At 35.4% G+C, this 14,191-nt stretch overlaps 1 protein-coding gene across 1 annotated transcript; it reads right to left on the bottom strand.

Moving 5' to 3' along the window:
• Window positions 1–574: 574 nt before the first annotated feature.
• On the bottom strand, window positions 575–13,925 carry LOC106103641 (DNA polymerase zeta catalytic subunit). The gene is made up of 20 exons (XM_013283444.1): window positions 13,750–13,925; window positions 13,488–13,612; window positions 13,199–13,327; window positions 12,612–12,706; window positions 11,770–12,539; window positions 11,210–11,387; window positions 11,019–11,113; window positions 9,743–10,932; window positions 9,227–9,337; window positions 8,371–9,055; window positions 7,654–7,845; window positions 7,082–7,202; window positions 6,587–6,831; window positions 6,024–6,184; window positions 4,878–5,015; window positions 4,208–4,345; window positions 2,563–2,753; window positions 1,958–2,182; window positions 1,280–1,490; window positions 575–800 (listed from the first exon to the last, which is right to left on the bottom strand). The coding sequence occupies exons 1-20, from the start codon at window positions 13,799–13,801 to the stop codon at window positions 639–641; spliced, it is 5,214 nt and encodes a 1,737-aa protein (XP_013138898.1). The 5' UTR covers window positions 13,802–13,925; the 3' UTR covers window positions 575–638.
• Between the last annotated feature and the right edge of the window lie 266 nt (window positions 13,926–14,191).

The raw sequence follows: 14,191 nt of genomic DNA on the forward strand, positions 1-14,191 counted from the left end.
CGTGTGACTATATGCCTGCTTGATACATACTTCATAATATTTCCACGATGGTACGGTATTCTTTAGTAAAAGAAAAGAAAGAGTGGTATTGGTAAGTATGGGAAACTGATATCCACACTTACCTACAAAATTAATCTTAAAATGAGGAGCTGGCGAACAGTGGGCGAAAAATGCGATTTTTATAGGCATTTTCAACTTATGTTTTGAAGGTTTATTTTTTGCTGTAATGTGCTTTGTATGATTTAATTTATGCATAATAAATAAAATACATTGAATTTCAAAGTAATTCAAGGTCTAAAATAATAAAAATGTTTTCTGCAAATTAGGTAAGTTTGATAAAAAATTACTACTGTATACCTATTAAAAAGATTTTAGTTATTTTTTCTGGGGTACAATGCTGTATATTATAAAGTACACTGGGAGTCATTGTTATACTGTGCATACTTCATGTATCTATATATGAATTATGAAGGTGTCTAAAATTATATAAATGCAGCACCATGCCAATATTTACTAATTAATTACTTTTTCTGGATTACCGTAGAAAGGGGGAAAATAAAGAGACAACTCAGTGTTAAGAAAACAAATGTGCATTTTATTAATAAATATGATAATACATGATTTTTCTTAAATTATAATTAAAACTCTATATTGTGCATGGCCAAGTGCGGAGGCAGATTGTTGAAGACATCCTGTATTTGTTGTAGTTTGTGTTGAGCGGTGATCCTGCGCCACAGCACGGGGCACTCTGTATTCTCGCAGTTCTGATGCTGAGAGTGGCCCGTGCAACTAGCACATATCTAGAATTTCAAATTGTATGCCACTGATAAAAAATTAAATTTGTGAAATTAATTTAAGAAAAAAAATAATGTCTAGTAATTTAAGGTGAAGGAAAACATCAAAACGAAATAATTGTGAAATTTATATTACGCACCATAGACTTTAAAAAATATGCAGATTGAGGCATAGCGAACAAATTTCTTTCACCGGTACTTTCGCTGAAAGGTACTATATCAGTTGTCAAGTTACAAAATAAATTAATCATCATTTAACGAAACCTATTGGTAATTAATTTAAATACAATTAATTATACTGAAATAAGGCTATTAACAAATAGCGTAAGCCATCGTGTTAAAAATATCATTAGTGAAATGTCAACTATGTCTCCTTTTTATATTTTCTGAATCAATTAACAAAGATTTTCTCAGTTTTTTTTTTATAAGAAATGGGGGAAAACAACCGTGTATTAAGGTGATTATATAGTTTGATTGTAACTCACATCGTAACAGTGGTGTAGAAGTCCGTGCGCGCGCGCTAGCCTGGCGGCGAGGGGCGGCAGGGCGCGTGGGGCGGCGCACGCGGCGCACAGCGAGCGCGCCCCCCGCGCGCCGCACGCCGCGCACCGCCCGCGGGACATGTACCGCGTTATACCGCCCGCGTGCGCCGCCCTCTCTAGCTGCACCTCCCGACCCTGACCTACTTCCTTCCACCTGGTAACAGTTAAGTTTTAAGAAAACACAATAGTACAAAAAAATCAACCTCATATGATAGAGAAAGCCTTTAGGTCAGAAGTAAATTGGGATAAATTCCATGTTTCAACTACGTGCGTACCGAAAGCCTCACTTTAGTCTTCTTTTTCCACAAGAAAAGGATGAAATAAGAAAGTTGGTGTAAAGGGAAACATCCCCTTTCTATGATCTCTGTCTATTAAAGGAATGCATCTGAAAATGCGGATGTCTACTAGCAGCGGTCGCTTCTTAATTTTGGCTGATTCCTTAGTAACTGGACTTGCATTCGACTGGTATAGTGTGAACAATAACTGGCGCCAGTGATTCCATATATGGCCTGCCCTACGATACTAACCAACTTTATTAGCAAAGTATGAACTTCGCATTTCACTAAAAAAACTGGTCCTTCGAGTCGGATTTTTGCAAAATACAAATGATTGAACACTGACCAGTTGAAGACGTGCACTCCTAGTAAGGAGAGACAGCGGTGCAGCGGAGGCAGCAGCACTCGTGTGGCGTAGTAGGCGACGTGCGGCGCTGCGGGCTGGCGCAGCAGCTCGTGCGGCGCGCGCGCCAGCCGGGACAGCGCGGTGCCGGGCGCGCCCGCGCACACCAGCCACGACACGCGCCAGCCCGCACGCGGCACGCTGCGCGGGTCGCGGCTCAGCAGACGCCTACAGTATTACACAACTTTTAGGACCTGTCCCACCACTGGCTGATAGAGGTTCAGATAGCGTAAAAATGACGTCACTGTCATATAAGAGAAGAAAGTCCGATACTTCCATCACATATTTTACACATTTGTTTGTTATCATTTTTTAAACTACGGCTTTACTAGCCGTAATAATAAATAAATAACGAATCTTAGGATGTTTTTAAAGTGCTATTTTATTTTCGAAGATCGGCGGTCAGTAGGACAACTTGTACTCTTGTGGGTGCTTTTCTAAAAAGCCAAGATATTTTTCTACCTACTTTTAGAGCATTAAATAATATTGTTAAAAATCTTAGCATTTTGCTGGATAAGTTGTATTTTTAAAAGTTGTAATGATCATACTTGGCGATTTCATTCGGCGGTACGGCGGCAGTGGACTTGTAGCCTGCGGGTCCGTGGTACTCTCGCGTGAAGAACAGTTGTTGCGGCGGCAGCGAGCCGTCGGCCAGCTGCGCCAGCACCGCGCATACTACGCGCTTCACACGCGACATGTCGCCTGACTCGAATAACTCGCACAAACACTGCTGGAGGAGCTGCAAGTTTACAAATAATCATACTAATATTATAAATGCGAAAGTTTAGATGGATGGATGTTTGTTTGTTAGAGTTTGTAGCCTAAACGACTGAACGGATTTTGATGAAATTTGGCTTAGACGTAGAGGATAGTCTGGTAGAACACATAGGCATTCAGTTTTGTTTTATTTTAATTCCACGCGGACGAAGTCACGGGCGAAAGCTAGTTTTTTATAATTCCCGTTTCATTTTTTTTTTAAATCGAACCTATTGGATAGAAAACTCTGGGGGTTACTTAATCTTTGCCAAATTAAAATTTTTAGGGTGAGTTGCATCAAATCGCTGGTTATCGTAAAAGTTATAATAGGGTTACAAGTGCAAAAACATATTCTCACAGAGGTTTTATGTGTTTTTCGTTTTTACAATGGAAACATTTAAACCTGAATGTCACTAAAGTGTCAAGTTGGTGTCAAGAATGACATTTACGTAAATTAAAATGTTTGGAAATTCATGTTTCGCCGATTATATTTATGTATCATACGCATGGTATTTTATAGTGAAATAAACTTTTTGCCCACGAAGATGGAGAAAATGGCAAACTCTTGTGAAAATAAACTAGTTTGGGCCATTATTGAAACTGTATTTACTTTACTACTCAAATATGTAGCAATAATGAAGCAATAAAATTATACAAATATAAATGCATCTTATTTATTTTCCATATTATAAATTGTCCTGTCAATGCATATTATAAATTGACCTTTTATGGAGGACATTTTTTTAAATAAGAGAAAAGGGACAAGCGCTGTTGCTCTGGCCTTAGACACTCGAAATTTGTCCAAACTGAATGTTTGGCCAAATTTCGAGTTCCATCTTGGAAATCCATTATTTCCGAGCACGCAAGACTTTATTCTTCTGGATTACGTATAAGATAATAGTAGAGATTTTCTTTTTCCATTACTTTTTCCATTATTTGTGCTTTTGAAGATAAGAGCTTGTGACAGTTGACACTACCGAACTGACACTAACCGTAACGCTAACTATAACCGCCCATAATCGGGCGGTTATGATTAGTGTCAAATATGACGTCATTTTGACCAGCGCAAAACTGGTGTAGCGAATATCATGAACATCCGAAGACGTAACCATCGGGAATGTGCTGGTTAAGGTTTATAGTTAGTTAATGTAACTCATCCTTAGTAAATTTTAAGGTTATTCCAAATATTACTGTTACAAATAATTTTAACTTTAACGGTAACCGGCGATATGGTGCAACTCACCCTTAGTCTATGACCGGACAACTGTGATATTTGATTTTTGTGTGTCACATTAAGAAAGGAAATAAACACGTATTATTACAAGAATATAACAGAACCTTACATTTCGTTCAAACTGTTAATTTGACAATCAAAAATAAAATAAATACTTGCAACTAATCGTAAAGCAATTATTTGCTTTAAAAAGCACAATATACCTTAACTCCAGCAGGACAGCCGTCTCTGCGCACTGTCTCTATGCCTTTAGCTTCGTACACTGGCTTCTCTTGTTCCGCGCTCTCGTACATGTAGCCCACGTAACGCTTCTTCGTTTGTAATATGCAGGGCTGATATACCTAGAAAAATCATTATAAATTATTTTGTTTGGGAATTTAAAATCTACGAGAAAAATTGCGTTACGAAATGTTGATTAGTTATTTAAAATTGCAATGTAATTAATATAAACGGGTATTTAAACAATACTTTCGAGTACATATCTCATAGTTAAATTACACTTAACCGGAACAGACAAATTATTTAGGTTAGTATAATAAATAATACACGTCACTAGTAAAAAAAAATGTAAGTAGCCAATGTCATCTTCCAGACTATACTCTACATCTATTCCACATCAAGCCGCGTTTAGCAGTTTAGGCTACAAACATCCATTTATATAAATTTTCATATTTATAATATTAGTAAGAGTAAATATATCTTTTCTAAAAAAAGAAAGAAAGAAAGTATGGATGGATTGTGTGAAAGAGGATATGCTTAAGAAAGGAGTGGATTCAGATATGACGGCTGATAGAGATGTATGGAAGAGCAGCACATACTGTGCCGACCCTCCGTAAGGGATAAGGGCAAGTGGATGATGATGATGAAATATACCTTTTCTAGTTTTAATACGACTGGTGAGGGATTGTCGGCGGTGACGGCGTCAGCTATCTCCTGTCCGATTTGAAACGCGCGCTGTCTGCTCGCGCCGGGAATTAACACGAACATTGAATCCGTATCACCATATATTACCTGTAAAATAAATAAAATAAGCTTTTATTACTGTTCTTAAAGTAAAATAATGTTTTTTATTTAAAATTATATGCTACTAGTTGTTCCCGTGCGGATTCATCCGCATGAAATAATAACAACTTTAGTATACTGTTTACATTTGTCAAATTCTTAATCGCAAATGTCAAAATTACCGTTACCATAATAACCTTGCTTATTTAATATTGGAAGCTTGTACTTTATGGTCCCTTTCCCACATGATGGTGTTTCAGTTTTTTTCACCCCTAAGTTTAATAGTATAAAAATATGTAGCCTAAAGGTCGTAAGTGTAGGGTGTATTCAAAAATATGCTGTGATTGCTGACATCCTACTACACGAAGTAGTGTGTTTACGCTTTATTATATTAGTACAGAAGTATAGACTTTTTATTTATCGCCTGTAATAAAATAATTAAAGTGTTTATTAAATTCGTCAAAGTAAAAAAAAAAAAACTTTACTAGTAGTCTATTTCTTCAGGACTGTATTCTACAGCGTTAGCAAATTTCATTGAGATCCGTCCAACTCTTTAAGCTATAGTCTTTAACAACATCTATCCATCTAAACTTTCGCATTTATAGTGTTAGTAAGATGGAATTTTTTATAACATAAAGTGGCAAACGAGCAAGCGGCCACCAAAGCCCGCCAAACTGGCGAAGCGACCGCTGCCCATAGACATTCGCAATAGCGGGTGCGTTACCTACTCTTAATCGACGGAGGAGACACATAAACAGGATATTTCCCCTTCCTATGCGTCTCCTACACCATCAAATCCACGTTCCCTTCCCATTCTTTTCTTATAAGAAGGGGGAAGGAAAATGGTTAGTCCATTTTCCTTAGTTGGGTCTCCGGCACACACTCTTCAGACGAAACACGGAATTTCTCCCACTTCACGTGTGAGCGTGGTATTGCTGGGGGCGAGCCGATCTATTAGTGCGAAGATGTTAAAGCGGGCTCTACCAATGTTAAGTACTGTTACTTAAGTAGCCTTACCTTTGCATTCCACGTAGTATTATTATTAACGAGTTTGATAGCTCTCTCGAGTGTTTCCCTTCCTTTAGCGACGACACTGTCGCCGACCTCCACACACGGCATGCGGCCGCTGAAGTTAGCCGCGGTATAACCGTATGTAACATTGGCTATTAGTTTTAACCCTGAAACAAACAATAATGTTCAGTTTCAGTTATAAAATAGAGGACAATTAAGTAAAATGCAACTTGTAGCTCACAATGCAGCTCAACTCTTAGGGTTCGTACAAAGACCTGAGTACAAAGATCTGAGTTGATACATCACATACAAAATTGATCTTTATGCGATTAAGAGAAGGTTTAATTTACTTTGTACCTTTTCTTTTAAAAAAGAAATCTTAAAGACAGACAAGAAATCTTAAAATAAAATTAAACCTTGTCTCAATAGTATAAAGTTCTATTTTACTTGCGATAAAATGTTACTTTGCTTTATTCCGTCGTATAAACGAGTTCTTATAGAGACAGCTGTACCTTAAGTGGATAGGAAATAAAATTTTGACTGCAATTCGGAATGTATTATAGTTTTACCTAATTGTCTTGAATGCATTGCCTTTTTGACTGCGTCATCTGTTTGCAGTTTCATGTTGTTCTTGACAGCTTGGCGCGCCGCGAGGATCCTCCGGAGCAGCGCGGGCAGCACGCCGCGGCGCACTGAACACTTGATGAAGCCCACGCCTACAGGCGACCAATGCACCAGACCGTTACCCACTAGAGTGTCCAACTTTGATTTTGGTATACGTAAACGCCACGCGCCGAATTCGTATGGAGCGTCGCTAGAATTCATTAAAAATGTTTGGTTTTGTTTAATGTCATTATTAGCTTTGCCCCGCGACTCCGTCCGGGTGAAATCAAAAAAGTAAGTAGCCTATGTGTTCTTCCAGAGTATGCTCTATATCCGTGACTAATTTCACCAAGATCCGTTCAGCAGTTTAGGCAGCAAACTTTAACAAACATCCATCAATCTAAACTTTCACATTTATGTCATTAAACATAGTATTAGAATAATTATGTTGATAGACTTACCCATTTATATTTTGCACGCGGCCGATGCAAGTAGAGAAACAGTAGTTGTAAGCAATCATCATAGACGGGTATAGACTTTGAAAATCCAACACAATAACCGGGTCTGAGTAGAAACGGGATTCTGTGAAAATTATTAATATTTCATCTACACGAGATTTTAAGATATAAAATTACGTGTAAAAGAAACTGCACGTTTATTTTATAGGATTTCAATTAGATCCAAATTTATAAAGTGTTTCAATTTACTCAAGAAGTAATTCGAGTAAGTCCTGTTCTTACTAACAAAAAACAGTAAAATTTACAAAACGATATATAGCAGTCATAAGCAAAAAGTACACAAGCGATATCAAGAATAATAGTAAAAAATGAAAAACAATTTTTTACAGAAGAATAAGACAAATATACTAAATTAAAGTGAGGGTTGCCTGAAAGAGATCGCTCTTAGCGATAAGGCCGCCCTTGCGCAAACTTAGCAATAACTTAACTCCACCTTTCTGTGGTATTATTTGTACAAAAGTATTAAATACATAAATAAATAAAGTGAGACGTTAAAAGTTCTGAATTAAACGAACCTGGTTCAAATATAAGGGGCAGACATTCTGGCGCCCGCATGGCGGCTCGCTGGCGCACAGTCGGGGACAGCGCGACCAGGTTGAGAGGGCGAGCCGCGCGCAGCATCAGCGACTCCACGCGGAACTGGGAGCCGCGGGACAGCACCTCCCACCACTGTAGACCGAATAGCCGCGCCAGCTCTGATGTACGGTCTAAACACGTACCCAACTTATTTGCTACATTTCAAATTTATTCCACTAACCATCATCCTCCTCATCCTACTCCCGTAGGGTCGGCGCCACTTCTTTCTACTAACGCCTTTTAACATTAGTTTTTTTGTTTCACCCCCATTTTTAGTAAACCTCAATAACATATCAGTTTAATTAAATCTATAGTTTAAACTAGACTTCTTAATGGACGAAGCAATAATACTACAGCTTTACAATATTGAGAAAAATTTTTGTTCAAAATTAGCAATAACCAACAGCGCCCCTAAAACCCCACTCAAGGGCAAAGCGTTCACAAGGGAAAAATTTTGGGTAAACCACTTTGGGAAAGACTGGTCTAAATGGAAGCATACCACAGTCAGGGAGCCTCTTAATATATTGTGTAAGGAATTAAGATGAATGCGTAATAACAATTTCAACTTTTGGTATTTTTTTACATCTAATGCAACTGAAATTCAAGTGAAAACTATACAGGCCAATATGTTACTTAAAATGAATAATAATACTCACTTATCATATCTAGTTTCTCCAACATCCGAACTGTCCCGGACAGTTTAGTCAGGTAATATTCAACGGGAATCCATCTGAAAATCCTCGACTCGTCGCTCCACCATTCAGATAATTGTGCATAACTATACGTTGGTACTCTCTCATTTAGAATAATGTACATACAATTCTCAAAACTATAACTTGATAATGCCAATTCATGTCGAAATAAACGCCAAACATTGAACGTAATTCTTCCAATCACCCTCCCTTCCAGTTCGCTTTCATCATTCCTCCATCGCTTCTGTCGATGTTTCTCGGTTATTCTAGAAATTTCCATTATAACCTCAATGCCCAAGTTTTGAGCCCTCTCTATAATGTAACCCCAAGAACTCATTTCAATATCATATCCGCATAGAATATCTGGATCGTTTTCTTTTACTAATTGTATCAATTTTTCTATACATTTGATCTCATTATCTACGTAAGTCACTTTTGAATTAAAAACACATCTATTTAACAGTTTAGGAGGTGGAAGCGAATCTATGACGAGAATTTCTGTCATCTCATTTTGTAGATAGTGTTTTGATGGACAGTCATTTTTAACAGTAATAAATATGGCTTGGATAGGATCGATTGAAGGATCAGGGTTCAAATCTAGACGTACTGATGTATGCACTTCTACTAGCATTAGTGTAAGGAAATCAACCTAAAAAGTAAAAACAGAAATAAACCACGATGAAATTCAGCACGCAAGAACACAGACTGCATATTAAGTTTTTTTTTAATTCCTCATGGATGAAATATCCGGCAAAAGCTAGGAATAACATAATCCAAAAAATTACTTTTTTAGCAGAATTAAAATAATAAGATAACATACCTCCAATGCTGGGGTGTCAGAAATATTTTCGCTTTGATTTTCTGTCCCAAAACAAAGAAATGAACCATCAGAGTGCATCACTTGTAGACTATTAGATATTTTTGTTTTATCCTATAAAAAATTAAAATAAAAAAGTACTAAATCTATACTATTATAATAAAGCGTAAACACACACTTCTTTGTTGACTAAGGTGTCAGCAATTATAGCATATTTTTGAATAACTCTTTTTGTAATAAAAAAACCCCACACTTACGTCATGCTTTAGGCTATATATTTTCACGCTATTAAACATAGGGATTTAATATTTTGGATAAAAACCCTAATGTAGAAAGAGATCATAAGTTACTGCCAACATCAAGAAAGCAAACTAGCCGTAGTAAGGTAATTGGTATTTTGACATTTGCAATTGATTATTTGACACATGTAAACAATAAAATAACATTTTCTCAAGTTTACGCGGATGAAGTCGCACGCGAACAGCTAGTACTTAAATAAAAAAGGTTTATTATACTTACTTTATCTGTACTTTCTAAGCTAAGGCTACTGTTTATTTCATCTTCATTTAAACCTATAACTTGTGATGATTCCAATTCATCTATATTTCTACTTATTTCTTTACAATCTAAATTAACTTCTGTAGTTATTTCTTTATCTTGTTTCATCCAGTTTATAACATCGATAGTTGTAGGAGGTTTTTTAATTGGTTCCAAAATGTACTGTTTGTTCCCCGCTAATAAAGATTTTAGTATTTCTGGTTTTGATATGTCATTAGGCATTTCATTTGTCTGTTGCAGAAATAACAATTGTCTCCATTCTTCTATACTAGTTGTGTTTAATACTTTTTCAAAAGGATTCATATCTCGAGCTTGAAGACTCTGTAATTTTATGACCATTTGACCTATTTCTATTTTATCACCTACATCTTTATGGTTCGAGAAAAATGGTTTCAAATTAAGATTTTCTGGAATGGAATACTTTTGACATGTTGACATAACATCATTAGTAGTAGGTGGTTTAATTTTAGGTGTTATTATAATTTTTTTATCACTTATATTGTATGATTCTTCAATTTCTTGCTTAATTTTAGTTCCATAAATTTCAATGTTTGTAGGATTCTGTTCAAAATTCGTGAGACTATTTGGAATGTCTTCAGAAAAGCTAGCGTCAATTTCCAAAGACGTATCAATAAATTTTGATGTATCATAAAAACTAGTGATACCCTTGCTTTCTTCTGGTGATGATTCGAAAGAATCATTTATAGAATTATCAGGTATAATAATTTTCTTTTTATTTGTTACGGGTTTTGAAGGTCCAGCGATAGGTTCAAATTTCTTCTCCTTATCATACACAATAGCTGGTTCTAATTTAAAACATTTTTCTGGTTTATTAATACTATCAGATTGCATTTTTACTAATTCAGTAACAGATATATTTGTGCTAATTTTTTCTTCAGGTTTCTCGTTATTTAAACTTACATCTAAAACGTCTATAGACATTTGTAGAGAATTTGTCGTAGTCGTAATTTTGGTTTCTCTACTTTCTGAATTTTCAGATACAATATTTTCTTGTTCTGTTTGAATTGTTTCAGTACCGAGATTTTCGTTTAATTTTTCATTTCCATCTGTTTCAGTGGACTTTTTACTTTTTGGCCTTGATAGACCGAGTTTGAATGATCTCATCTTTCTTTTTCTTACTTTTTTAACATCTAAAACAATATTAAAATCAAGGCATTAGTCTGTTTATCATGTTTTTTTTTCTACTTTTGTTCACATTACTAATTATAATACTTACGATCGTCGTCACATGTACCATCTAATTGTGATATATTAGCACCATCCCAAAAGGTATCATTCCAAGACAGGCTTGTTTCTCTAGTGTCACTTTCACTGCAATTATCAAAAAAATTCTTTATTATAAGGTGTCAAAGTTCGGTTTCAAAATAATAAGTGTAATTAAATAAAATATTACCTTATATCACATACCATTTTTGCAGTTCAGAAGAAATATCATCATTAAATACTTGTGAATATTCTTTATCAAGTTCTGTATCAGAGTTAATTTCTTCTGCTTTCTCTTGAGTACCCATTATACTATCTTCATCAACTGCCTTATCATCCAAATCTTGAAGCATATCCACCAATTCAAAATCTTCACTATCCACTGTAAATACATTTGAATTAAATTGCTGGTTCATCATCATCACCAGCCTCCTACATATCTCAACTCAGGGAGTTAGAGCTTACAATAAGTTAGGGTGACTAGGCCATAGTCAACCATGCTGGCCCATTGCGAGTTTTGCAAGGTTGACTTCACACATATATTTGAATTTCTTCGCCGATATGTGCAGGTTCACGATGTTTGCCTTCACCGTAAAAACGTCGGTTAAATTATGTACACATGAAATTCGAAAAATCGGAAACATGGCGGGATTCGAGCCCAGGACAGTAATCGACAGCGATTACAAGTCAAATGTTCAAACCGTTCAGCCACTGACACTGTAATTGCTGGTCATTTAGTTAAAATTAGATTGGAAATTACTTACACAATACTTGACTGTAATGTAGGGAAAAACTGCTATTTAATGCTATATCTTCATCAACAACTGTGCTATCAAGTATTGTGTTCCCACTATTATTTTTTAGTGTAGTATTTATATTTTCGGGTAAATGTGTACTGACATCAGTTGCATTAAAGAGTTGTGATCCCTCTATAGTCATTTCTGCTGGATAATGTATTCTAGGTTGATTTGTCACCTCTGTATCTATTTCAACCGGTTTATCTATCAGATTAGAATGTTTTACTAAAAACATATTCTGATATTTATAATGTGAATCTGTTTCATCTGTTCCATCTCTATTTTGAGACAGTGTTTTTGATGCTAGAGATATATCTAATTGCTTCCTTCTTTCCATTTCTTGATTCCATACTTCTTCTAAACCTGGATTTTCTATCCCTTCCGCTTTACCGATTCTCTGTCTGTTAATAATCTGTGACGCGACACAATCAGCTTCATAATAACAAATACTTTCAGGCTTTAGACTATCATCGAATTCGTCTAAAGGATCATTGCTACTTTGCGATAGACCGTTTCTACGATATTTAACACTTTGTAAATCTATATTGCTCATACCAAAAAGATTAAAATCTATGAAAAACTGCAAAGTGAAGTTAAGGTGGGATTCATGTGGCTGTAAAGGTTGACCCAATATAGCTCCATTACTACACAATTCTACTGCTTGTCTAATTAAGCCTGGATTATATAAAAATATCTTTAAATATAAATGCTCCTTGTCATGGAATCCATAGAAAGGTCTGAAAGTATACAATAAAACATGACTTACTAGCTTATATGAGTTCTATCTAAAATAAAAAAAAACAACTTACAATCCTTTAACCAAAGTTATTTTATATACATGTTGGTTTGCTGATGTTGCTTGCTTCAATGCAATGTTTATGGCTTTATCTAAACTTGCAGCTATCTGTAAAATTTAAAATTATATACACTTTTTTTTATAATAAAAGGGGGCAAACGAACGGCTTGAACACCAAGGTGGTCAACAACGTCCATGGACATCCGCAACACCAGAGGAAATACAGATGCGTTGCCGGCCTTTGAGGAAATGATAGGCTCGCTTCTTGAAGGACCATAAGTAGTATTGGTTTGGAAATAGTAGAACACTTAAACCATATTCAAAACAATTTAAATATCAAAAGATGAGACATCACATGTAACAAGGACTTTAGTTATGAGTGTAGAGGAGTATATTTGTAGAGGGCTAAAATGAGATAGATGTATTGCGAGAAATGAACATGATAAAGAAGGGAGTGATGGCAGATAATGGAAGTAGATTCAACGAAAGGGCAAAAACCTGTTGCATTGACCCTAAGGAAGTAGGATAAGGATGGGGTGATGATGATGATAATTAATTTGTGTTTTCACCAACGTCATATAAAGTTTAATAACATCATACCTGATACAAAAACTGTGGTTCCGGATTTGGTGTTGGACATGGTAAGTAAAAGTAAGGGAATACACCATGTATATGAAGGCAAGCCTTTCTTCCTTCCGGAGTAGGACCAAAAATTCTTAGCACTGGCACCTAGTAACAGAAAAACATTACTGACAGTCAAGAAAAACTACACTTTTTAAGTTACATTTGGGTAAGGCTTAAATACATAAGCTATATTGAAATCATGATTATGGAATCAATTATAACTCTTAGAGATTTTATGTACCTTTAAAAAAAATATTTCAAGTACCTGCTTTATATCCGATCCTCTAAATTCGGAGTATATAACATCAATACCTGGTATTGGCTTTGTAAGATAATGATCACACACTACTATTCTTACAGAAAATTCTGCCTTCCTTGATAGAGATGAATCTGAAATTTATATAAAATGTATCTGTATATGACATGATAATGGTTTATCTTTTAACACAGTTTATTACTTAGTACTCTCAATTTGTAAGAGTTACAATCATAAACATTAAAATGCACAATCTTAAAAGAAATTATACCTGTAAGGTTAGTTCTGTTAGTATTTTGAATAAAGGAGTTTGAAGAATTCATTTTCCACTATTGTATACTACAATCTCGATAAATTAGGGAAAGGCTTCTTAAAAATATGAAAACAAAACCAAATTAACATCTTGGTACGTATTTTCATGTTTAATCATGTTTTGTTGTTTTGAGTAATGAAAATGACTTTGTCATTATGACAATGACATAATGTCTTTTACAAAGAGTAGAATTTGACATTTTACATTCCTTCCTTTTCAAACATTCCACTCACCCGATTTCATGTTTCTTGTGCTTTGTAATTGAATTAGAGCTTTAGAAAGATATATGCTGCAAAAAATGGCCTTAAAGCTTTAATTTTAAATAACCTATTTCAAGTTTTCCAAAAACATCGTTCTAAAAAATTCTTAGACAAAAGCTTACTCTTTTATGTTTTATTGA

The sequence above is a fragment of the Papilio polytes genome, unplaced genomic scaffold, assembly GCF_000836215.1.
Source record: "Papilio polytes unplaced genomic scaffold, Ppol_1.0 DF823731.1, whole genome shotgun sequence".
Lineage (NCBI taxonomy): Eukaryota > Metazoa > Arthropoda > Insecta > Lepidoptera > Papilionidae > Papilio > Papilio polytes.

Coding starts and splice junctions, on each gene's coding strand:
- LOC106103641 (XM_013283444.1), bottom strand. CDS start 13,801: ATGAATTCTTCAAACTCCTTTATTCAAAATACTAACAGAACTAACCTT. Junction 6,832..7,081: donor CGCGTGCAAAATATAAATGG/GTAAGTCTATCA, acceptor AATGAATTCTAG/CGACGCTCCATACGAATTCG. Junction 801..1,279: donor TTCTACACCACTGTTACGAT/GTGAGTTACAAT, acceptor TTGAAATTCTAG/ATATGTGCTAGTTGCACGGG.